The sequence below is a fragment of the Toxorhynchites rutilus genome, chromosome 2, assembly GCF_029784135.1.
Source record: "Toxorhynchites rutilus septentrionalis strain SRP chromosome 2, ASM2978413v1, whole genome shotgun sequence".
Classification (NCBI taxonomy): domain Eukaryota; kingdom Metazoa; phylum Arthropoda; class Insecta; order Diptera; family Culicidae; genus Toxorhynchites; species Toxorhynchites rutilus.
In genome coordinates this window covers 290,004,947-290,032,808 of record NC_073745.1, presented here as the reverse complement: position 1 = coordinate 290,032,808, position 27,862 = coordinate 290,004,947, and the positions used below count along the sequence as shown (strand labels likewise).

Sequence of the window (27,862 nt, the reverse complement as noted above, 5' to 3'; positions counted from 1 at the left end):
CCACGGAGGAATAATTTTTTGTCAGATCTTTCATAATCTGAATGACGTTCAGCGATTTCCCGTTGGGTTTGGGCCGGAAGAAAACAACCCATGGACCAGTTCCAGGTGCATCCTCTGGATAAACCTTGACACGGGGAGAGGACAAAACAGAAGAAGAAGACGAGGACGAGGTTTGGGCGGGAACGGGGACGGTAGAGGGGGGAGATGAGGTGGATGGTTGAGAGGGATCAGGAACAACAGATGAGGAATGCGAGGTCGATGGTTGAGTTAAAACGGGGGGGTTCGGGGGATGAGTGGCGAGGTTTGTGGATTTCTTAGAGGGGGGCTTTTTAATCGACGACTCTTCTGTATCACACGGAACGCGCTTAAGCGATTTTCCGGCACCTTTTTGTGCAACGGAAAGGGAGTCATCGAAGGAGATCTCCATATTAAAAGACCCCCCACCTTCATCCATCATTTATGTGACTGATAATTGCAATAGTTTGAATGATTCCTATAACCTAATAAAAAAAAACAAAGAAAAACAAAAAATAATAAAACTACTTGCTAACGCACACCAGTGCGATGATTGCGGTAACGGCTGCTGCTCGATCGGATGATTGCAGACGCCGCTGCGATTGTGCACTTTTCAGTCCGGTGCTCGTTCTCACGTTCTCACTCACAGCGATTCACACGAGATGCACCAGTACAATTGAACTTAGCGATCGGCTGATCGCGTGTTGGGCGCTCGGCACAAATGAAATGGTGTATCACACCACTAAGCGCGTTCTTCCACACTGATATTGTGTGCGTGCGACTGACCACCGTGTCCGACTCCAATTTGCGATGGCGATGAATTGGCGAGAAATGAAAGCCAGCCACTTTGGCAGGCCTTGTTGCGGCTTCTCCACTCGCTGATTGCGAGGTTGAACACAATGTCCACAAGACCACGGTAAACGCGTGATAATAAAAACACCAGGGCGAGTAAGGTTAATAACAGCTTACAGCACTCGATCACGATTACGGGAACGCGAAAGTAAACGACTGATTGCTTGCGCTGTCCAGACTTGAATGAATGCAGACGATGAAGAAAATTATTTTTGTGTCACACAATGCTCTTAAAAATTCAGGAAAAATTACGCCACATGTAGAAAAAAGACACATACGAACGCATTTAAATAAAAATTTGAGCAGGAGTGGGTCTCAAAGTTATATTTTTTTTTTAAATTTCGAAATGCCAGAAAAACTGTAACATTTTTTTTGTACTGTGTAATTTTTTTATTTTATTTTTATTATTAGATATTTGAAAAAAAAACAGTTTGAAAATATTTATCAATCTAGAAAAGCCGTAAGAGCACATTTAAATATGAATTAGAGTAGTACTGAATCTGTAAATCCCAAAAAAAAATTTCAGAATTTAAATATTTTTTTTAGTACTAAAATTTTCGATGGAATATTTTTTTGATAATTTTTCTTGATACACCGTGGTAAGATGCACATTCAGTATTTTTTTCAATTTTATATCTCGGATCTATTGAGGATGGCGTGAAATAAACGAAAAAGTACGTTTTTCACTATAGATCCTACGTCAAACCACATAGGGGTTCAAATAAACCGCCAAAATTTCTTATTTAATATTCTTTACAATATTTGCCATACAGTTAGTGATTTGGTTTGGGGGCACTTTTTACTCCCTTACCCGGCCAGGCCCTTTGGCATATTAAGGTTTTAGAGTGCAATAAATGTTTCTATGATGGTGAGACTCTCCACCTCCCTCTCTAAAGGGGGGGCTGCCATACAAATGAAACGCAAATTTCTGCATTACTCAAGAATTAATCAAGCAAATGAAACCAAATTAGGAATATTGAGGTTTTAGGGTGCAACGAATATTTCTGCAGTGATTAGACTCGCCACGCCCTTCTCAAAGGGGGGACTGCCATACAAATGAAACACAAATTTCTACATTACTCGAGAATTATTCAAGCAAATGAAACCAAATTAGGCATATTGAGGTTTTAGGGTGAAATAAATGTTTCTATGGTGGTTATACTCTTCACCCCCCCTCTCTAAGGGGGCTGCCATACAAATGAAACACAAATTTCTGCATTACTCAAGAATTAATCAAGCAAATGAAACCAAATAAGGGAAGGTGGAGGTTTTAGGGTGCAATAAATGGTGCCACACAAATGAAACACAAATTTCTACATTACTCGAAAACTAATCAAGCACAATTTGGGATGTGAGGGTTTTTTGGTATGAGGAATGTTTCTATAATGGTATGACACCCCTCCCTCCTCTGGAATGGAGAGGTGGTCCCATAAAAAGATTACACATATTTCAACCAAAAATATTCCAACCAAACATGACAATTGAAAAGTTTCGGAAACTCTGAAGGAAAAAGGGAAAATTCGGAGACAAGTGCTGTTAGTCCATTTGATGTTTGCACTAGCGAAATTGATCGCCGGATATGTTGATAAGAGCAGAACTCGAGGAAGGAATTGTCCGATTTAGGGCTGTCTTTATTCTATCATATTTTCTGTATAAAACATTTATTCCATGAAACGGAGAAACATGTTATTTGCAAGTGGTTGAAAAATCTTGAACGTGAATTGTGTCTGAAAATGATCTGATATTATAATGATGAGTTTTGTTAGAAATACTAAGAATTTTATAGTAAAAAGTGAATTGAACAAGGACGAATAGAAGATTGGACCCATGAAATTGCTCATAGTAAGAAAACGTGAATGTTTGAAGGTGTTGATTACAAAAAAAACAAATTTTGGGCGGGACGAAGTTTGCCGGGTCAGCTAGTATATTATACAAATGATATACATGTATTGGGGAGTAGAACATTTTCTGTTATTTTTCAGCTCATTTAATGTAATAAAATTGGGATGCCATAACATGTGCTAAAAATTAACTTTGGGTGCAGAGGCGACGCGTGACCAACTGAGCTACCTGTTCAATTGCATTTGCAACATTAAAACGAAAGTATTGCGATGACAGATTTGACCATTTTTATTTTTCAAAATTTATCTATACAGTAAAACCAGTTTCTGTGCGGTTTTTTATGCGAATTTTTTTTGTGGTATTTGAAAGGAAATACAGTAATCGTTCATTTTGTTTCTATCTTTGATGTGTATTTTATCGCTCTACATAGGGACTATGTCAGTTAATTCCCATTCTCATGTTTTGTTTTGTTTGTTTTAAGGTGTCATTAGGAGCTTATTGACGGGAGCAAAGAGTTGATTTTATGATCTGCGCAAGTGAGTTCACGTATCAAAGTGAAAAAAGGAAATCGAATGTTGATCACGAATGGAATCATTAGGATTTGTGTTATTTTCTTAAAGAAACTTTTTTTATGGTGTCCCTATCCACCACATAACAAAAAGTTATTTTTTTTTCAAATTGTTTAGCGAACGCGATTTTTTTGTCCCCATCACTCGAACAAAAACAGGTTTGCTTGTGTAACAAACGAATTCTACGGTCAACTATGAGCGCAAACTTATCAATGAGTTCCTCATAAAGAAAAGACATCTAACTTATGTCATAAAGGTAATCTCTACAGTCATCATCATAATTCTGAAGAACCGTTTCTGGTCGGATCTCGACCGCAAATAATTATTGATCCGTCGAACAACAAAAAAAAAAAGGTTTTTTCAACGAATGCCGTTGTATTAGGCAATGTCAGTATCATTCTGGTCAGCCGTTTCGGAGAAGGTTTGAAGCGGGTTTTGTCCAATGATAATCGGAATAATGACTATAATTTTAAAAGAACCGTCAGCTTATTACAAAGCTTCGGTTCATCGAATTTCGAGTGGTATGAAATAAGCATTTTCAAATTCCCCGTAGGTGATGCGACATCGAAGTCGGCAAATTTTTCGTGGTTCAACAAAGCGACGAATTTGTATTCATCTAGTTCCTTAAACCGTTTCGTTATTTCGTCAATAATTTTGTCTATAATCGATCCATATAAACGACGACAATTGGTGACGTTACTGTCATTCATAGTTTCGCCAGATACATCAATTGCATCTTTGAGTGTACTATCGGAATGATGATCTGCTTTAAGCTCCTCTATAGAAGCAAGCCAAGCCTTGACGATACGCACAAATTCTACTACTTTTTTGCAAAATTTGATAAAGAACATCCGTATGTGCAAAAATATTCGCAAAAAGTTTTAGCAAGAATACAGTGTTGAACTCAAGCATTGTTTCACCAATGTTTGCACACCAAATTTATCTCATCATCGCTCTGGGCCACAATTTTGTCAGCATTAACACCAAAGTACGCAGCTATTTCATCCACATGTTCGGCCAATACAGCGGAGGTATTGAAACGTAAGCAGACATACGTGAACTATATGTACCGGGTTCAAAGTCGTCGAATGAACCAAATCGATAAAAACTCTCGAATTAATACCACACATCAACGAAGAATACCACCACATCCATAAAAAGCATGAATGAATTTGTTCGTTTTTGACGTAGGACTACGTCTTTCATTTCTATACCGGGGTGTAAAATCAAAGTTTCGAATACGAAAGCGTTACGTCGGAGACCGAGATTTTGAGCGTTAATAGCTCCTAAACAACTGAACGAAATGGTATGATGACAACTTCATTCGAAAGATAAAATGTCTACGCGTTCTATACTTGTTACTTTTTGATCCAAAAACTTGTTTCAATAGTCTTAAAATTGCTTTCAAAACAGGCTATTGAAATCACCAATCGGTATATAAGCGAGCGCCGCTCGGAAATCCACTCAGTTATAATTGAACAGCGATTGGAGCATGTTGTCGCTGTTGTGGTGAAGCTCTTCGTTTATCATGAAAGCGCGGATGAACGGTGTCACCAAGAGCCTGTTTGTGCACCTTAGGCCAGACATGAATCCATCAGGAGGAGAGTGATGCCACAAACGGTTCCCCGGGAAGATCTCGAAGCAGCCGCTACACACACACACACACACATACACGCGCGGAATTCTTTCCGTTTGAATGCCATTCAGCATCGACAAAGATCCGGAAAATAATCTGCCAGTTCCTCTGGGAATTTAAAAATACATTCATGTGAAAGAGTTTATTTGAATGTTTTCTATTCATGTAATACTGTGACCAAATATGTTTCAATCAAGTGCTATTAACAGATGGTTATTGAGTTAGCATTAACCACTGGTGGGCTTCCAGTATCGAGGAAAATGTGGAAATATCTAATCGTTACTGAAAATAATCTGCAAGTTCCTCTGGGAATTTAAAAATACATTCATGTGAAAGAGTTTATTTTAATGTTTTCTATCGATGTAACACTGTGACCAAATACATTTGGTTTTGTGATTTTTCAATCAATCGCAATTTACAGGATAGCTTCTGAAGATTATTCTTCCCCATCAGTAGGATATTTCCGTATCCAATATTGTATGCGCCCGCAATCGATTATTGCTCAGTCGCCGAAAGTTCCTAGCTCAGAGAGTTCATTCCCCTCTAGTTTGCTTCCAAATTGCCATCGTAAACCACGCCTTCTCTCGATTCAATCACGCACAAAAAGCATACTTAAGCGATATTCTGGTGGTGAGACGCATTCATTTTTCGTGAGGACATCGACAAGACAACATCGTTGCTGAGGATGCTGGACGGTGAAGGATCGAGATCTGAAACGCAAGCAGTTTGTTTGAAACTGTGAGGGAGCACAGAGAAGCCGATCCTCTGGGAATTTAAAATTACATTTAAGTGAAAGAGTTTATTTTGATGTTTTCTATCCATGTAACACTGTGACCAAATATTTTTCAATCAAGTGCTATTAACAGGTGGTTGTCGAATTAGCATTAACCACTGGTGGGCTTCCAGTATCGAGGAAAATGTGGAAATATCTAATCGTTACTGAAAGATTATTATTAGGATAGCTCCTGAAGATTATTCTTCCCCCTCAGTAAAATATTTTCGTATCCAATATTGGATGCATACAACCTTGTACCTCCAACGTAACGCTCTCGTTTTCGAAGTCCCCCAAATATTCATTTATTCATTCATTCAGAATGGATTCAGATTCAACTTCAAACAAAGGATCACTGAATCAACGATAGTCCTACGTCACCATTGCGGTTATACCATAGATATAACCTACTTTCTGTTTTTTATTTGCATCATGCTCGCTCGGAGTGTTTGGTGCTGTGTACTCTCGCGGTCTCGTGCCCTCTCTCAAATTTTAATGACGTCAAGAAAAGAAAGAGTTCTGAGTTCTGAAACGATGACAACTACGAACAAACACTGAAGAATGGTGGTGTGTATTTTCCATCGTTTGCATCGGTTTTGTTCAGCAGAAATATTGAACCGAAAACGTCATTTTTACGCAAGGCGGCGCATTAGTAGTAGTGATGCGTTTCATACGTAGTTGACTGTGTTTGCCCTGTGTTTGAATGACAGCGGGTTCAGATGAATGGTTTGAACCCGGTAGTTATTATTGCTTATTTCGTAGCGTTAAGCTGTGTTGCGCGCCGATTGGGGTGTATGCCAATGTAATTATCAGATTATATTCTTTACGGCGGGTTTAAGTTCCACTATAATAGAAAACATAATTATGATATTGGGGATAACATGGAAATCACAAAAAAAAACCTTCAATAATTCCTCATCCATGTTACAAATGTGAAATTATATACATTTTATTCTGAGATTGTCTACCTGTCCTATGAACAGTTTGAACAGGCGGACGAGACGCCTCTGACATTTTACACTTTTTCTTTTATAAATGCGAAAATGCAAGCCAGGCCGCTGAATTGTGAATAATGTTTATGGTGCCGATACTGCAACAGTAAAATACTTGCTACTCAATTTATTCTTCGATTTTTTTTTATCTTCTTTTAAGTTTGTTTTTTTTTTTAAATTTTTCAATTTTTATTTTAGTGTAATACTCTAAATTAAGGTTATTAAATTAAACTAAACTAAATTAAGGCAGCAAATGGACCGCTTGAAGCTAGCGATTGACCAGAAACGTCCAGAATTGGCCAACAGAAGAGGCGTTGTGATCCATATTAGTACAACGCAAGGCCACACCATTCCGAGAGTTTGATTGGGATGTTTCAATGTATCAATGGAAAGTTCATCGGAACCAGTGCTTTTACGGACGGATTTTCTTCCGGGAGTAATAAGATCGCAGTTCAAACATTCACTGTCTTTAGTCAGAACGCTACTGACTAACTAACTTTACCTGACTAACTTTATCTGATTAACTTTATTGAGGTTCACAAAGTTTTATCAACTTTCATGGTTTACATTGTTGGTCGCTTATCCTATGTTAGTAAAGAAAATAAACATGAAAATAACGTAGAAGTTTGGTTCTTTTGACGCGTGCTGTGGTGTTTATTCGAGTTGACGCGTCTGGTCGTAAAGTGGGTCAGTTTATTATGCTACGCGCTGCGCTTATGCTTTGAGTTTAAAATGATGATCAACATGATGCATGGTCATTGCTCCGCTTCAAATCAATGTGTCGATTGAAGCAGAAGAATGTCAGTAAGCACATGTTGAGCAAAGGAAATAATTTTTATGTATAGTTTTTTATAATTTGTACAAAAATTGTATGGGCATTGGAACTAATGAAAGTCAAATAAAAATTTAATGGAAGTCGGATGACTAATGCATAAGTTACACATTCACGATATAGTCCGGACCTGAAACCGATTACCACCTTTTCCTCGCATTACAAAATTTCCAGAGTGATCAAAAATTGGGATCAAGAGAAGATTGTAAAAATCTATTGCTAGAGTTTTTCTCCAATAAGGACCACGACCTCTATGATAGAGACATTATAAAGCTACTGTTACGGTTACAAAAGAAAATTCGAGAACATAACAATTCCAGAGAATTCTAGGGAGAACATATTTTATTGTCGATAGTTTTCCTTTTCTTTCGAGTGATTCTGTGGTTCGCGATGAGTCATACAGAAGAGCTATATATTACAATACATAATGCATGATGCAATTTCAATAGAACGTGATGCAATTCTCCAGCACGTAGCGCGAAGAAAATTTTTAGAATCAGGCTTCAATAGAAAGCAATGTGTATATAATGTAAATAGTAAACATATTGCATCGCGCGTGGTAAATAGGCTTATATGCATCGTTAGGAGAGAAAGTAAAGGAAAATGGCAAAAAAATGTATACTCACGTGTGTATAAATAGTCGATGAATTTTGAAATAAAAAACAGGTAATCAATTACTCTCAGAAAAGTCTAAAAGTGTATCAGTTACTCTCGGAAATTCTTAGAGTGCACTTCTTCTGTGTATTTTTTCAGTCCAGCAATAAGCATAGGCCTTTTATGGTACTAACTTGTACTCGACTAATATTCACAGAATCATAAACACGCTTCCACAAAATTAAATTAAAAGTACGTGGGGTTAGCACCACGAGTTCAACGCTAACAGCTACCTTTAGAATGGTAACAAATTTTACAACAAAACGGTGCATATTTGATCCAAATCGGAGCATATTAAGCAGATTAAAAATAGTTTTTCATCTAAATATAATGGATTACTTTTATCCCAATGCGAAAATGGAGTGATGTCTGTCTGTCTTTCTGATTCTCATGGACTCGGAAATTACTGAAACGATCGACGTGAAAATGTGTATGTAAGGTTTTTTGGGGCCGGGGAAGGTTTTTATGGTAGTTTGAGACCCCTTCCCCTCTCTGGGGAGGCTGCCATACAAATGAAACACAACTTTCTGCATTACTCCACAACTAATCAAGCAAATGGGGCCAAATTTGGGATGTGAGGATTTTTGGGTATCAGAAATGTTTTTATGATAGTATGACACCCTTCCCTCCTTCGAAATGGAAAGGGGGTCCCATAAAAATATTACACATATTCCAACCAAACATATTCTTACCAAACATGACAATTGACAATTTTCGGAAAACTCTGAAGGAGAATAGGAAAAATCGAAAAATTCAATTCCCATATGTTCTACATTTATATAGCGACAAGCGTTGTTAGTCCATTTGATGTTGGCCCTAACGAAATTGATCTTTGTTCAAAAGTGGAAATGGATTTAAATGTGATAAAGGGCACTCCTATATCTTCTTCTATCCATATAAATAAAAATGGATTGCCGAATGTTTTGATAAGAGCAAAACACGAGAAAGGAATTGTCCGATTTAGGGCTTTTTTGTATTCTATCATATTTGCTGTATCAAACGTTTATTCCATGTAACGGAGAAACATGTTATTTGCAAGTTGTTGAAAAATCTTGAACGAGAATTGTGTCTGAAAATAATCTGATATTATAATGACGAGTTTTGGCGAGAAGTACTAGGAATTTGATAGTAAAAGGTAATTTGAAAGAGTCAAGTGGAAGATTAATCAATGAACAGTTCTGCGATTGGGCCCATGAACGTTCACTTAGCGTGATTGTTTGAAGGTATTGATAACAAAAAATTAATTTTGGGCGGAACGAAGTTTGCCGGATCAGCTAGTATACGTATAAAAATCAAATAAAAAAATTCGACTCGATTATATACAAGATTAGATTATATACAATGGAAAGAAATCGAAGACTGTATATAATCGAGTCCACGCTGTATTTGTTTTTCATAGTTTACATATTTCTTCCTGCTGATGTTTTTTTTCATTAATACCAAAAATTGATTTTTTAAAATTAATCGATGGTACAAAAAATTCATTTTTCCACCACAAAAATTTATAACCTTTGAACTACTGAACCGGTTCAGATGATCGACAAGCTAGACTGATTTGGAAAAATATTATACTTGGAAAAAAATCGGATTTTGTTTTCGTAATTATTGATTGTATTAGTTTTTCATAGTTTTCATGGTTTCGAGACCAAGGTCGTTATATTTGTTTATATTTTTTTTTTCTAGAAAGCTGAGGATTTTTCACATAACATATCCCAATATCAGAGAGTTGTTTTTTTCGTATTTGAGTTATGATTTTTCAAAGCTAACATGTTTTCAGTATTCGTTCGATACATATATGCGACTAGAATTCAAGCTTTTTTTCATAGAAGACTGATTCATTGGCATTGATATATTGATAATCTAAATCGGCCCTGTAGTTCAAAAGTTATGATTTTTGAAAAAAAGTCATTTTCTGGAAAAACGGGAAAAATGATTTTTATGACCATCGGTTAATTTTGAAAAAACGTAACTCAGGAATAAAAAATGACGCTTCTTTGATTTTTGGAAAGGTTATGTAAAAAACTTCTGCATTCAAGAAAAATATTAAAATATTAAAAAATATTGGTCCCGAGATCATGTAAACTATGAAAGACAAAAACAATCAATGATTAATGATTATGATTATATTATGAATCCAAATGTGATCTATAATAATTCTTGACAAACTCCACAGTAAAACAATTAATAAATAAAATCCGGAAGGAATATTATAGTCGACACGATGATAAGCGACTAATCACAATAGATATACTCAAATTATATGGAGTACTTAACTTTTTCTTAATATTATCCTGCATGAAGCTCTATCATAAGTTAAATATGAATAAAACAGTATATATTTGTTTTCCAATCTACCATCAGCTCAATGTTGTCGCTTTGCTTTTTCCACTTCAAACAAGTGCTTCAAAGCTTCGCGCTGTAAGCATGCTCCTTCGCTGCTAATCGAAGTCAGATATCATAAACTCCACTCTCGCAATTGCTACCCGCAATTCGCATTCGAATTAGATGGAAGTGAACACGAACAGCAGCAGCCAACGAAATTGAAACGCACGCTGAAGACACGCATTCGTTTGTGAGCACTCAAACCAAATCTTATTACACTTTTACAACCCTTGCTCGCACGGAAAGCGAGTTAAGCCATCACGATTAGCTGCCGCACCAACAGCACACATATAAAACTCGCAAACTTTATCGTTTGGAACGAAATTGATGGCTCTGCGCTTAAATAAAACACAAACAACAGACGAGATGAGCTACGGCTTGCGACTTTCGGCATTCCAAACCCCTCCCAAACCACAGGGCCCTATCGCGGGGGGAAAGCTCAGTTGTGGCCCGTAACCAGAACCTCCAACTCTCGTAGGCAAAAGCCGATGATGATTATGATGACGATGCTACTTTCACTTCGAAAAGTCTTCCCCGGGTCACAGTCAGAAGTTCTCGGGCTCCACCGCCCCTTCCAACACAAAACGTCATTATGTTTCGTTCGAACTTTTCCACCACCGGCAGTCTCCCATGCCGTATGGAGCTCATTTTCTGTGGATTACCCGTATTTGACGTACAAGTATCCCCGGAGAGACCCAAACCCGAGCCCGAACTTTTCCGCTCCTCCGGCAAAACCGCAAATGAGAAATTCGACCCATCAACGAACGGCCGCCGCATACGCTTCGACGAGATTTGTTGGCAATTTGTAGGCAAAAGTATTCCATCAAATGGAGATTTAAAAGTACACAGCCACCACCGCTAAGGACAAGGAGGGGTAGAGGCGGGGGGTCTTGGCTTGACGGGAGGAAACCGACACCACCCATAAAACTGTTATTTTCACTACCGGTAAGTGAAGCATTTTTTTTTTCTTCCTAGAAACGTAGAATTAATTCATGTGCTACGGTCAGAACTTTAATAATCAAAACGAACCGAGGCGAGTCGTCCCATCGAGCCCAGAATATTCACTTTCATAGGTTGCCAATTGGCAGGAGAACGGGACAGATGGCCCGTTTGAGGCTTGCTCCTAGAAGTAGAGAGGGGGTTTTTTGAAATTTTCGATTGATGAAGAGCTTTTCAGATGGGGGTAGGTGATGATTTGGCATTATGGTGAGGGGTGGCAAATGTGGGAGAAAGAAGGATGTAATGTGAGGCCCAGTAAAGGAAGGAAATCAATGAGCGAGCGGTAGGAAAGTTTTTCAATTTTCAGTTGCTTTGTGGATCGACGAGACGTTCAAGGCTTTGAAATTAGATGGTTTCCCCGGCGAAGCCCGACTTCAGGAAACGATGGCTACGGTTGCGAAAGAGGGAGAGATGATGCAATGATTTGTGGATGCTTTTCTGATGGAACGGTTGGTTAGAAGTTGTAAACCGACACATGCAGAAAAAACCATCATTCAACAATTATATGCGCATAAACGAATAAGTATAGCAGGATAAAATCGAGTAGAACTGTTTGATTCAATTAGAGCCCGAAGTCGAACAACTTGCTCGTTCTCGGAATTTGTTTGGTGCAAGGAAAATGTTAAGCACTCGGAAAGATGGTTATTTACATTATTCTGATTATCTGATCATATCTGATTATTCTGATTTATACATTTTATAAAATTTTATACCCAGCTATTTTTTATATCAGTTTACTTCCCTGCATATGAACTGGAGGACTCTGTGCTGAAAGCGATAAACCTCTCGAAACAGATTGTCTAGTACGTGTCTGTGATTCAAAATTTTCATCAAAGTGCCTAGCTGGGTAAGGAAGTAAAATGTTCCCCCAAAGGGTTGAAATTTTGGCTATGTTTGGATTCATATGTGGCTCACCATAGGATCTATGTTGAAAAACGTACTTTTCAATGTTTTGCGCGTCATTGTAGCTTCGAGATAATAAATTTCAAAAATATTGAAAGTGCATCTTATTATGGTATGGTGTAAGTCCATCAGAAATAGAAGTACCGTCATCAGGGGTCAAATCGATCAAAGGTACCACTGAGAAGAAACTTTAATTGCTGGAGGGATCATGTAAATAAATTTAAAACTTTATCTGACACATATTCATAAATCATCTGAAGATTCTTTTCGTCCATGTTTTTCAACGAATCGTTTATTTAATTGCATAAAAATTAATATTTTGCTGAATAACATTTTCTTTTCTATTTTCAAGCTTAGTAAAGAAACATATTTTCAACCTACCAAAACGATATTAATACACGCTAAACATTTTAACGGAAGACAACTTTTATTTCTAACCAATCAACCTAAATTTCAGTCGAGGCTTCTCTGCCTCTAAAAATCCACACCTCTAACAGTATCATTATATCAATCAACTTCAGAAGTATTCTTTTTTATCCTCCGTTCGAAAAATCTTCAAGTGTTACTTGAACCAAGATAAAAGGTTTTATCGTTTAAAATTAATCATACAAAAAGCGATTGGGTGCAAGAAATGATCTCAACTATTCAGCCGAAACAGTTGAAAAAGCGGTGTCATCAGCCCAATTGAAGCCTAGATGAACTCATTGACGTAATCTGTTCCGGATCAAGATTCCGAGGGAAATTAGCTCTACATGACCACAAACAAATCCCATCAAACGATATATCGCACTTCATGGTTTGTCAGAACTAGCACATTGGTGTCCGTTTCAAGCGTTTTCGGGCATAATAACGGATAACCTGGAAGGTCTCCGGATGAACTGCAAATTAAGCTTTGAATCGTAATATGAGAAGGGTACGACTACATCTAAACTCTTGGATTACCATTTGAATGACCGTAGGTTAAGAAATCATTGAATTTATATACATTTTTGTGCACATAACATTAGATTGATCGATTTCACCCCAAAGCTATGTTTGAAAATTTTGCAAACGCTTACAAATTTTTTCAACAGAAATTTCTACGACCAATTTACGTTTTCCTGAGAATCGTGATCAATATGCCTCCGATTTAAATTCGCCTCTCAGTTTGCTGCTAACTCGTGCAGACTGAAAGTAGTGCTCCTCTCTCTTCACGCTCGATAAAGAGAATAACGCTTCACTCTCATACAGTCTCGTTTTGCTTCACGTCCATTCCTTTCGTTTTTCACACCGAAGCGAAATTATCAAATCGTCAAATGAACATTAATGGTTTTATATCGAATGAAAATGCCCTATTTCGAATGAAAATTTCGTTGAAGCTCGAACCGTATTCTCTGACACTAATGAAAATGACGACGTTAAAAAATGTGTAGTATACTAGCAGGCTAATCAGTTGTAAGACTAATATGTCCCTTGTAACTCCACTTTTTTGAAAGACTGACCGATAAAATACATTTTAGAGAAATGAAATCGGATGAAACTTTCAATTGAAATCAGTAATAGTCCTTTCACATGTGAAACTGAAAGCGTTATGAAGCCCATTCAAATGGTAACGAATAGGGAAGTTTTAATCGTCAAGTGAAAGCGTCTGCTTTCAAATTCTAAGGAAACGATAGCAAAACGAATACGAAATTGAATAATCGATGTTTCAGTATGCGTGGTGAATACACACAATCGAAATAAAACATTCACAGAAGAGAAAGGAAGAAGTAAAAAAGTTATGTTCATCTTTTAATTTCGGAATTGTCAAGCCCTGACCACGATATATCGTCAAATAAAATCACCATAGAAAATTAAAATTTTGTTGACATCTCGAAATTTGAATTTTTCCCTAATTTTGGGATTCTGTACCGCTTTTTTCTCAATTTGGTCTCTCTCTCTCCCTCATACTCGGTTTGCAATTTAAAACTCAAAATTTAATACAGAAAAATACAACAATTATATTGAATAATTCTATCATTAGATCCTATGTTGATATGTTTAGTCTTATAAAATTAGATGCACTAACACAATAAAATAATCGTTTTCATGAAAATACAAAAAAAAAATGCGGTGGAAAATGTGAAAAAGCCGAAATAAACAGTACACTTAATTCTCTTAATTCACTTAAACATTATGAAAAAACACCAATACAAAAAACACGTACGAACACATATTACAGCAGTACTGGATAACAAAACATAATTAAAAAAATTCTTAATTTCTGATTACCAAAAAATTGTACCAATACTCTAAAATTCTAAAAAAAACACATATCAAAAACACGTACATTTAATGATTCAAATATTTAAAAAAAACATATATTCTAAGGACCAAAAAAAGAAAATTGAATTTTCGATAGGAATTTTTCTGTGATTTTTCGCGCTAGTAGATGTATTTTTTAATTTTCACCTTCAACTTTCAAATTGAAAATGGTGCGAAAAAACAAGAAAAAAGTTTTCCACCACAGCTCTTATAGTGAACCATCTAGGGATCCTACACAATACTTTCCATAGCGCTGATGATAAGGTTTTGGAGCATTTTTTACGAATAAACGAATACAATAAAATCATAGATTTAGCAGACGGTGAAAAAATGGGAATATATTTTCGTACTACGCGATGCTCGTAATTTTGTGAAAAAAAAAAATCACAGATATCAAAAAAACACAAATATTTGAATATAATGTAGAACGGCTCTGGGTCTCAAAATTATCTAACACGCTATTCCCCTAACAAGTTTATTACTAATAATGATACTTTACTCGTTGACATTCAGGATCAGAATGTATATTCGAAATTGATTTGGTTTACAAGAAGTGTTATCCGGAAAAGTCTGAAGTTTTATTTGGGGGGAGGTGCTTCGATTATCAATTGTCTATTCATGAATTTTGGTTAAGTGGAAGGGGTTTAGCCAACATGCTTCATGTACACTTGAAATATGTACAGCCTATATATTGATGCGTAAGCGAGAATAACCAATTGGCCACTTGTGTTGTGTCATGGGAACGATGCGCGGATGCGCGTGTGCGCCCAGGCACAAATAGAGGGATTAAACTACGCCTCACACTCATCGATTGTATAAGAACGCGTTTGGCTTTTTATCGATAGGTGACTATTACAACTTGAGATAGAACATATGAAAAAACAATTTTTTTTATGAAAGTATTCAAATGGGTTTAATGTGCTGTCTGGTCTCGAAAACGATTAACAGACCGTTGTCGGGTATCCAGTGAAGCGGGAATTCCTTTGTAAATTCAAGGCTAATGCTGACAAAGGTATTGGGTTCAATTCCTGAACGGTCAAGGATTTTTTCGGGTTGGAAATTTTCTTGACATGCCTTGGGATATGTAATATAATGGGCCTGAAGTATTGGCTAGAATTAACCTTGGGTTTGCTCAGCTACTAGAACTCGGAAACGATCTCAATTACAGGCCGTGGCCGAGGATCTGATAAAGCGGAATTTCCCTTGTAAGTTCATGGCTAATATTGACATACGCATTGGGTTCCATTCCCGATCGGTCTAGGGTCTTCCCGAGATGGAAATTCTCTCGACATGCCATGGAATGAATACTTTAGATAAAGGCTTGAATTGTTCTTTCGATTAGTAATCTATGTTTGCGGGATAACCAATCCGTTTTCTTTTCAATTTAATGTGCTCACTGGCTAGTATGATGTAATAAAGAAATACAGTAACTCCATTATTATCAATAAGATATCTCGTCCTGCTCAAACATTTGTAGGGGAATGAGGTGGGATCATCATCATTATTTGAAAAAGAAAAAAAAAATTACATGGGTCAGCGTCTCTGGTAAAATAAATATAGGAAGGTTGGCAATTATTTTATTTGGAGTGGTTTGCACTTGACAACAATCGTTTGATTGTCAAGATAATCCTCACATTGGAAACATGATTCGAAATATTTTAAGCAATTTTGGACTGTGGGAAAACTTGGCCATTCAAGTACGTGGGAAATGAAAGGCGTTCAGCTTTGAATATGTTTTCTGAAATTTATTACATGCTACAATTATAAAATAAAATGAATTTCGAAATATATATAAAAACAATTTTTGTGCCGCGCAAACTTCTAAAATTCTGAGGAAAAAAAAATAACTTGAATCTAGAAAAGACGTAAGAACACATTTAAATACGAATTAGCGCAGTACTCAATCTTCAAATCCAAATAAAAAAAAAATCGAAGTTTAAAAATTTAGGTTTACTTCCGTACCAGGCCGGGACTTTTAAGTTTTGAATTTGATACTTATATCACTACAGATTTTCTGAGAAAAAACTAAGATGAAACAAAATCTTTTAGACTGAAAACACATATTTTATTATGACAACCCCGCTGATGAGCTGCTTCACGGGTTTGGAAAGGATTTAAATTAAAATAATTAAAATAATCATTTGTCTCTATAACAATAGAATAGAAATCGTAAACGATATCTTTTATACCCTCGCCAGGTGCATTGAGTCCTGCCAAGTAGCAAATATAAAAATTCATTGATTGGGTTGCTTTTTAATCTTATTTGCATAAAGTGCAGGGTACGTGTAATCATACCAAGTCCTTGTACTGTGGGGCGTGAAAGATTACCACAACGGTAAAGCAACCAAAATCAAATTTTCAAATTTTCAAACATACTCTCGGCCACTCTCGGAACTTATTCGGTTGATTGCTCGTTGGCTAGAGCAATACTGGAATATAAAATTGCTTTCATTTATTTCTGGTTTAGCTAACATGTGAATGTACTATTGTTATTTGTTTCAGTGGCTAAGCGATTGGTGATTTGCAACTTTGCAACGGGACCATTGGATTTTTTGCAACCCTGTGGTATACGCGTATCTTTCCATTCGCAAAAAAGAAAATCTAGGCTTCATAAATATCTCAATCAAGTGCTAATAAAATTATTATTTTAACATTGAGATGCCAAAGTCCCTCTAGGAATGTGAAGGTCTTTTATGGAGCGAATGATGATGATCAGTCAGTTTTTTATGTGAATTTATCATCCAGCATCCGAGCAGAATATATAATAAGCACCTGAACAGCACCGAGTTTACGCATTATTCCTTCGCGCTCTCTAAACATATCTTTCGGTTGGAAAACCCACAAAACATACAATGTGCGAATGGGAGTGGGTTATACCATCGTTCTTCTAAAGTCCAGATAGCCAAAATCTTGGGAAATGAAAAGATTATGCAAATACATCGCTCATATGGCAACTTTCGGCAGTCCTTCCGCATCTTTAATCCCTTAAAAAAATCACAAACAGACTAAAAAAGACATATTTGCCGAGGGAAGAAAAAACCCCAGCAAAGCTGCTGTTTATGACACTCACCACTCACACTGGGATTATCCCCATAATTTATTTACATAGGACCCATCCTAGCGTTTCTCGCGCTCTCCGTTCGCTTGTGTGTCCCCATTCATGGTGAAAACTTTGTAAACTTCTGATTTCAATCTGCGTTTGCAAAAGTCCACTATATTATCAACTTTTTCTATTTTCCCAAAAAAAAAGTTTTGTCATTTTGACACTGGTACCTCAACAATCCCCCCCCCTCCTACCACCGGACAGACGGGTTTCACGGTGCTCAATGGACCGGAGCGGCAAGCAATTGCTTTCCCGGAAAGCTGACCGGACCTTTCCGAGTGGTGTGGCCTCCCATCACCACATCCCAAACAATGGACCGGACAAGATTTGTGCAAATCATTCCGTAATAGTAGCGTGACTGGTTCACATCTATACGAAAAGCTTTCAACCGTACCCAGCGGCGGTTCCCGCCACTTAACACCCAGCGTCACCTTTTTTTTCCTTCTTCAACCCCGTTTTCGATTTTCATCCCAACATCAAACAATACACAATATTGAGGCCATCGGAATTTGCTTCTTGCAATCTCTCCCAATCGCTCACCCATGAAGAACGGATTTTAGATACTTCCGTTCCGTTTCGGGGCGTCCGAGCAGCAGCAGGAACAGCAGAAGCCGTTGCTTCCGAGAAGAGGATAAAGCTTTTAGCACGGCTCAAATATTTACCGACGGATTTGGCGTTTGTGGATTTGCTACCGCCTGCCAAAACTTAAACAGTTTAATTAGACTTTAAGCAGTTGAAAAATTAATCAACCGACCTGACTTCTCGGTGGGCTTGCTTATTGTTGTGGGCTTTTTGCCAGCTGAAGGATGTGGGGAGTTTCTTCGGAGAGGTCCTCGAGAATTTGAGTGGGCGATGCCTTCGGAGTTCATTAGTTACACGCCAGATTGATTTGTGGGGCTTGGTGGGGGATGCAAAATCACTTCCCCAGCGAAGCGACCTCTGGCAGGATGTTTGTAACAATAAGTTCGGTTCCTCGAAAGTTTCTAAACTAAATATTAACATCATATCGTACAGCTGACACTGATGATAAGAGCAAAAATAGAATGAATGGGTTTAACAGAAAAATGAGGTAGCTGCAAACATTCTAGAGCACAAACGCAACAAAAATAGTATTTTCAACACAACTAAAAATTTCATAAAATTCCTGGCTGGGTATGGATTAAAAAGTACTTCCAATACAAATCACCTCCTCTATGGAAAGTAATGTATAGGGTACCAAATATATATATAAATGGATTTCTGTCTGTCTGTCTGTCTGTCTGTCTGTCTGTCTGTCTGTCTGTCTGATTCTTATGGATTTAGGAAGCTACTGAACCGATCAACATGAGAATTGGTATGTAGGGGTATTTGGGCCCCGGGAGAATGTTTTCGTGATAGTTTGAGACCCCTCCCCCCTCTCTAAGGGGGGGCTGCCATACAAATTAAACACAAATTTCTTCATTACTCGAGAATTATTCAAGCAAATGAAACCATAGTAGGCATACTGAGGTTTTAGGGTTCAATAAATGTTTCTATAGTGGTTAGGGTTTTATAGTAAAAGGTAAATTTAAAGGGGTCAATTAGAAGATCAATCAATGAACAGTTCTGCGATTGGACCCATGGACTTGCTCATAGTAAGAAAACGTGAATTTTTGAAGGTATTGATAACAAAACACAAATTTTTGGTGGGACGAAGTTTGCCGGGTCAGCTAGTACAATAAATAAAAATTGTATGCTGAATAAAATGTGTAGCAAGCAAAATTCGGGGCTCAACGTGTTAATTATGTTCCTATTTGCTATTTGATATGTGTGATGTTTTCAGTAAATTTCAGACATTGCGCGGTACGAAAATATCTCATAATTTTGAGCTTGAGCTTGGGTAGACTGTACAATTCGTAGTTGCTCTCCGTGATTGACCTGAACCAACCAAATTGCACAAAGAACACACAGAATGACGCTTGGGACTAGCAAATCATTCTTGTTGTGCAATTTTCGGCGATTCAAGCTTTAAATGATCAATAACGACGCCGGCCACGTCCTTATAGTCACCAGGGGAAGGGAAGAAATGTTAGTATAATATTCGCCGCCCAAAGGCCAGAAGGGTTGCCTCTATAGCGTGGTTTCCTAGCGTTTATCATGAAAGGGATAGTTGTTAGTAGGGAGAGGCAAGAACCAGGATTCACTGTGGTAAGTGATGTGATTGTGTAACGCGAACTATTGACGATTTTATCTTTAGGTAACCTGAGAAGGAAAACCTATAAAATAAATTGGACGTGTTATATATTCCATTTTCATCGAACGTTCTTTTAATGTAGGTTTTATAGAAGTCCAATCGTAGCGGGGAATTTTTTTTCAGGAAACCTGATAAGGTAACCGGGAAAACTTCTGTAAAACTAATAAACCAAATTATACATCGTATTTCATCATGAGTATTCTTAACAAACTATATTTGGGGAACCTGAGAAGGTCACTGAGAGATACATTGCATTAATTAACAAGTGTACTTTTTATTGAACTTTAATCGCGACGGCATTGGGTTTTTTTTTAGAAACCTGAGAAGGTAACCGAAAACTCCTTTAGAACTAATAAGTCTAGAAACATATATCGCCATTCATCGCACACACACACCTTATCAAACTCCAAATGCGACTTTGGAGACCTATATTTGGGAGTCCAGAGAAGATCGCCGAGAGCTCGTCTAAAACTAATTGGACCGGCAATATACCTCGTTGATCATTGAGCGTACCATTTATAAAAAATTAAAGAATGAAAGAGTTGAAGAACTAACCAATTAAATATTAAAGAATTCAATAATTAGAGAACTGCAGAATTAAAGAACTAAAGCATGAACGAAACCAAGAATAAAGGAACCAAAGTATCAAAGAATTAAGGAATCAAACAATTAAAGATCTAACGAGCCTCCGTTCTGTTGAGCACGAAAACTACTCAACACTTTATGTGCCCTATACACGCGCCGGAGAACTACAGCATCCACCTAGCGGAACACGAGACGCTTCCCCTTCTTTTTTTACTTTCAACACCCCTGGCTGGTTCGGCACTCCACTTATATCCCCAGAACATATACACGAACACACACAAGTGACACATACCAGATCGGGTCACCTCCCTCGCACACCCACACAACCAGAAGGCATTCACTGGATATCTGTATGTACAGCATGACACAACGTACGATCAAAAATTATACACACCCACACACCAGAACAGGCCTACACGTAACAAATAAACAAACCTACAGGACAAGAAACAAATCCATATGACAACAATCACACGAGCAAAAAAATAAAAACAGAGAACAGTCAAACATACAACCACACCACCCTGAACCCCTTGAATGGAAATGACGAGTCCAGTTCGTCATAAACTTTCCTGCACAAATCGACAATAACGAGCCGCACTCGCCAGAAACTATTGAGGTTTGATGCTTTTTTCAAAGCAGCATCTGTAAGTCGTATCAAGTCTATTGCTTTGCTATTCTTGTGTGCATGCTTCTAGCTACCGCTATAATGCAAACTGTATAAATCCACGCCGCCATGCAGTGTTGACTGAAAACAAACCATCGTTCTAGGGGTCAATGAAGAACACGCTCCCCATTCTACACTGATGCAAAACCCGCTGCATGCGTCGAAACCAGCCTCCATGCCAAGAATACATGTGTTCCTCTCTGCTCTCTGCAGTACACAATACAACATAAGCCATCAAAACAGTAGACTCGAGAGACAGAGGCATAAGCGCACATGTAGTTCGATAAAAAGAAGAAACACAAATACAGATACTACTTAGCTTAAAAAGTGTTGTGGCCAATTCAATACCAACTGCCGATATGTGTGAACCCAGCTGTCCATCGCATCTTCCGCCTCCCACAGCATCGTGCTGCTCTCGTACTAGTAGAGTTTTTCGGTGATGCTCTCACAACTCAATTACAAGAACTCTCAAGTTCACACGCACACCACTTAGACCTACATTCGCTGTGTTGGTGACTAAAAAGCGATCCATTTCGTAGCCAAAATTCACGGATCCCCCAAACCGAATGATTCCATTTCACTGAAAAAATATCTCATAATTTTTAAATATTTTTTTTTCATTTTCGAATATTTTTTTTTCTAAAATATTGAATTTTTTGTATTAGTGTATTGGTAAAAAGTGCACCCGTGGTCGAATGGTTAGCGTCTCACATTATCATGCCGGGTGTTCGGGTTCGATTCCCGTTCTGGCCGAGGGAAATTTCCTTGAGATCACTGTGGTCACGCGTATTCTAGAGCTTGCCCCTCAGAATATATTCAAGGCGTGTTATTTGGCTTAAGAAATCTTAACTAAGTATTAATAAATGAGGCTAGTTAATGCATACGTTGAGACGGCAAAGGTTCCACAGGGAACGTTAACGCCATTCAAGAAGAGTATTGGTAAAAAGTGCACCCTGGAAAACATTGCCAAGTTAGAAAATTAAGTGATTCTTCTGAATAAAGGGTGTGTCACATCAAATTGCATCACGGAAAAAACGCTGTAGAAATTCGCCCAGTAGACCGATCTTTTTGAAAATTTTAGACAGTAAAATAAAAACTATTAAACAACTTTTGGCATTTTCTTTTTATTCATACTTCGAGCCCAAGCCCGTATGCTCGCACCTTCCTCTTTACCCCGTCCATAAGGTTCTGTACAACGTCAGGTTGTAGTTTTTTTTGAACAGAAATCCATTTTCTCTTGAAGTCCGCCTCCGATTTGACAACTTTTGGGTTCTTCCGGAGGGCCTGCTTCATAATCGCCCAATATTTCTCTATTGGGCGAAGCTCCGGCGCGTTGGGTGGGTTAATTTCCTTTGGCACGAAGGTGACCCCGTCGGCTTCGTACCACTCCTTTGAATAGTGGCACGAAGTGAGATCCGGCCAGAAGATGGTCGGGCCCTCGTGCTGCTTCAATAGTGGTAGTAAGCGCTTCTGTAGGCATTCCTTAAGGTAAACCTGCCCGTTTACCGTGCCGGTCATCACGAAGGGGGCGCTCCGCTTTCCACAAGAGCAGATCGCTTGCCACACCATGTACTTTTTGGCAAACTTGGATAGTTTCTGCTTGCGAATCTCCTCCGGAACGCTGAATTTGTCCTCTGCGGAGAAGAACAACAGGCCCGGCAGCTGACGAAAGTTCGCTTTGACGTAGGTTTCGTCGTCCATTATCAGGCAATGCGGCTTCGTCAGCATTTCGGTGTACAGCTTCCGGGCTCGCGTCTTCCCCACCATGTTTTGCCTTTCGTCGCGGTTAGGAGCCTTCTGAACCTTGTATGTACGCAGGACCTCCCACTGCTTGGTCCGCTGGACGAATGAACTTGACAAATTCAGCTTATTGGCGACATCCCGGACCGAACTTCTCGGATCACGTCTAAACTGTTTAACTACGCGCTTGTGATCTTTTTCACTGACGGAGCATCCATTTTTGCCGTTCTTCACTTTCCGGTCGATGGTTAGGTTCTCGAAGTATCGTTTTAGTACTATGCTGACCGTGGATTGGACGATTCCCAGCATCTTACCGATGTCCCGATGTGACAACTCCGGATTCTAGAAATGAGTGCACAGGATTAATTCACGACGCTCTTTTTCGTTCGACGACATTTTTCCAAATTTACGAAAAATTGACAGTGAAGCATGGCCAACGTGATCTATACACTCTTATCTGATTATAAGCGAAAGCTGAAGATATAATTCCTAAAAATTAAATTTCTACAGCGTTTTTTCCGTGATGCAATTTGATGTGACACACCCTTTATCTATATCGTTCATTATAAGAGCTATAACTGCCGTTCTGCGCATAGTTATCCCATGTTACTTTTTAACTATTTTCACTTTTCTTCATTTAACGATGTTTTTATGCCTAATCTTACGGAAAAACACAAAAAAAGTTATTGTTTGTTCTCAGCTTTTTAAAAAACAACATCAAGTTCAATTGTTCAGTTTTGATATTCTAAGCATAACTGTCCCACCATGAATTTATAGCCCGTAAGCAAGATTGACTGATTCAAGTGAGGGGATCTTTTCACAATTCATTAAACAATAGTTTACTTTATGAAAAAACCCAGTGTATTGCCAAAATGAAATGTTTAAAGCTTCTGGTAAACAAATATGCTAGAAAACTTTGATTGCGTTTTTCTGAGTTGCTGATTTTGGAACATGGGTCAATTATGCGTATAGTGCAGTATGCAGTATAGTGAAAAACATAGATTTTTTTTCCTTTTTTCACACCATTTTCGATAGCTAGTAATTAAAAAAAAATATATCGTAAAACATAAATTACCATCGAAATTTCATTTTGTTTTGTATTTCGAAATTTTGTTTTTTGTTTTTTGTTTTATTTAGTGCCAGCTGAACGGAGTGGAGTGAAAATCACTTCAATCGAAAAATAAAATATCCAAGAGTTATATGCTTGTTAATTATTGACCCGAAAGCTTGTTTAAATAGCTTAAAAATTGATTTGAAAACCGACTATTTGAAAGAAATAAATTTGTATATGAGCGAGTGCCCGCTAGAATATCAATTTAGTTATAATCAGGATTGCCAATAATTCGGCTCCTTTAAACTTAAGTAACTGAGCCTGTAAAAATAAACGAATTAAAAAAAAAAAAAAGGATTGCCAATGATATTAGGTTGGGGAAAAAAGCTATCCACTATTTCTTGGTAGCTGGCTTTAGTGATCAATGTCTCGTGTAATATCGGTCGTACAATTTCATGTTTAGGTTCGTTGTAAGGGTGACATTGCAAACCAAGAACATTTTTTTTGCTGTTTTTGTTTGTTCCATTCAATTGTGAGTTTCATTTCCGTTTCATTCTAAGAAGATCGGATTTTTTTCTCTCTATTATACTGACTTTCAACACATTTCGGCTTGTTCGTCACTTTTACTTCCATTTTTGGAAGAATGTCGGGAGTGAAATTTGAACTCGTGATCTCTGCGTGAGAGGTATGGATGTTACAAGATCGGCTTTGAATTGTTCAAAATATTTTTTTCCTATTCCATTGTTTGAGAAATAGAATTTCCGGCGAAGCTTTGTGTAGTAATTATATGTATTTCTGTGAAACAATATTTGACCCAAACTTTTATTCTAGAACCTCTAGAAAATAAGATTTCATTTGAGTAAAGTTTATTTATTGCTTCATATTAGCCTAACCTCAATCCTTGGTTTTTTTTTCTTCTAACGCGAATTTTAATACATGGTCTTTCAGATTAAACGTTTACGCAAAAAAGAAATCGAATAGCTCACTATATATTTTTTTTCGCTCCGTCGAAGGTAACTCTGCATTCCCCACTTCGGGACGATAATATTCGGCTACTCGTTCAGTCTGATCGGATGGTTTATAGTGTCAAGATGTACAATTTACAAGAACGTGTACTTTTAGTGAAATCGTATTACTCGAGCAACCGAAACCTCAGTTAAACTTTGTTCTTTTATGGTAAGAATTTCAACATTTCTCGTCGTCGATTACTTCCTCTGGGGGTACGTGAAAGACCTTTGCTATGTTAATAAGCCACAAAATTTGGAGGAACTTAAAAAATAAATAACTCGGATTTTCAACAGCATCGAAGTTGTAATGTTAGAGTTGTACATGAAGAATTTGGTTTAAAACGCGTTATCGGAAAAAGCGGTGGTAACATCGAAAATGTCCTAAAATAAGCTTTATTTTGAAAATAAAAATCGGTTCATTTTTGTAGAAGATGTTAAATATTTTTGCGTGAGCGTTTAATCTGAAAGACCCTGTATGCAAAACCGTCAAACCGACGTCTCGATGATTTACGCAGTTATCTATGTATTAGAGTTCTGGAATAAATTTTGGTTAGGTCCCACAATATCAATATTACATCACCAAATTCTGGTATTGGAAAGCTATTTCTCTCCAATTTATTGGTTTTATTCTTCGGTATTTTACTTTTTATATAAGACTTGTCCAAACCAAAATTTAGTATCAAGATCAAAATAAGGTATCCTTAAGTATTTCTTCCTGCTCGAGAAAGTATTTCTTCAAAAAATACACATGACATGCATACTTACAATAAACACTATAAACACTATAGTGCATATGAATTTTATGCAAAGTATGCGTTATCTCGTTTTATTACGAACTATGCATCAAAAAGAAACTAATGTCTCATTGATTTAAGCATAGTTACTTGGATTCAAAATTTATATTAATTAGTATCAATGGAGCACATTGATTTGAATATCTTCTGAACTTCACTCAGAACCTTCTTCACATCGAGATACTATCGACAGCGTTTTAATCCGGATAGTTTGTTTATTCAGTAGTGAAAATTTCATCAAGATTAAAGGATACATCCAAAAATTATCGACGATGGAACGCAAAAGGCGGGAAAAAAATCTGCACACTCATGTTGAGAGCCCGACGTTCGCGTTGAGGAGGAAAGTTCGACAACTTCCTAAAATTCCCAAAATTGACTCTAAATACCGTAGTCAAACGTTACTGGGAGACCCTTATGTTGGATCGGGCGAAACCAATAAGGGTACAGGTGAAATGACCGGAATCTACGAGCAAAGGTGATTCGAGCAGTCCACAACAATCCTGGGCTCTCTTTGCGGCATTTGTTCACGGTGAGTATAGTTCGGCGAATTTGTATGCGAGAAGGCTTGCGGTCGTATTATGCCAGCAAACAACCCAACACGACGCTGGAACAAAACTTGGTTTGCTAAAACCCATGCAAGGAATCTGTACGAGCAAGTGTTGACCAAATTGGATAATTCTAAAAATAGATCCGATGTCGATATGTTTTGTCGTATAAATTTAAATCCACGAACAAATCCAAAACATAACAAAATCCTCGGATTCTTGAAAACAAAACAAAAATGCAGACGGTGAAAATTAGAAAAATCTAGTACGCTCAACGCTTGAAACATTATGAAAAAAAAAAATCAAAAATAAAAACTAAAAACACTACGAACACGTTTCAAAGCATGATGATTGAATGATCTAAAAATTGAAAAAAACCCAACACTTTTTTTATGATATGTCGTGGAACACCATAGTAGATGCACTTTGATTTTTTTTTCAAATTTTCATTTTCAAGCCAATTGAGAATGGCGTGAGAAAAAGATTAACGACGTTATTCGCCATAGCTCATATAGTGAACCATATAGGGATTCAGAAAAATGACCTAATTCTCTCTTTTGGTACCCTATACAATGTTTTCCATAGCACCAGTGATAAGGATTGGGATCACTTTTTACGAATACACAAATACAATTAAATCATGAATTTTAGGAAAAAAATTAAAAATTAAAATCAAAGAGAAATAAACAAATTTATATTTATTTTATAGAGTCATACTGAATCTCTATATCTCAATTTTTTCCTTTAAAAATTTGATGATTTTTTTTGGCAGATCAAATTTTGATGAAACAAGTTTTTGATATTTTTTCTCGATACACCACAGAAAGATGCACTTTCAGTATGCAGTTTTTTTTTCAAATTTTCATCTTGTTGCTGTTAAGAATGACATGAAATAGATGGAAATGCAAAATGTTCACAATAGATCCTATAGTAAACCACATATAGGTTTGAAAAATAGCCAATATTTCTTATTTGGTACCCTATACAATACTTTCCATAGAACAGGAGATTTGGTTCGGGGCCATTTTACTTTTATGTCCAGCCAGGCTCTTTTATCAAACACAAGTATTAATAATAATTTGAAGCCTTTGCGGTCGTATTAAATTTGGGCATGGGTGTCGTATTGGTCGGAATATTTTTTTTTCTTGGAAAAGCAGTTATAAATGCAATATTATGAAAAATAAACTTTCTTTTGTGGACCATATACTCGTATATGTATTATAGGGTAGCAATGGATGTATGGAAAAATTTCATCATCGAATTTCAAAAACCGACTAAGTACAATTTGATTATTAGCCCAAAAGAATGACTTGTGCAAAGTTTCAGCTCAATCGAACATGATTTGGGGGTACCTCAAAGCGCTCAATGTTTTGATGTTTTTTTTTCGAGAGGACACCAGATCTCGTCGTTTCATGCATTTTCAAATC

At 37.3% G+C, this 27,862-nt stretch overlaps 1 protein-coding gene across 1 annotated transcript in view; it reads right to left on the bottom strand.

Moving 5' to 3' along the window:
* LOC129766951 (uncharacterized) overlaps window positions 1-18,703 on the bottom strand; it is a 46,996-nt gene extending 28,293 nt beyond the window's left edge. Inside the window, exons 1-2 of the mRNA XM_055767549.1 lie at window positions 18,589-18,703; window positions 18,375-18,529 (exon numbers count right to left, since the gene is read on the bottom strand). Coding sequence (XP_055623524.1) covers window positions 18,375-18,529; window positions 18,589-18,703 — 270 coding nt within the window. The remainder of the gene's footprint in view (window positions 1-18,374; window positions 18,530-18,588) is intronic.
* Between the last annotated feature and the right edge of the window lie 9,159 nt (window positions 18,704-27,862).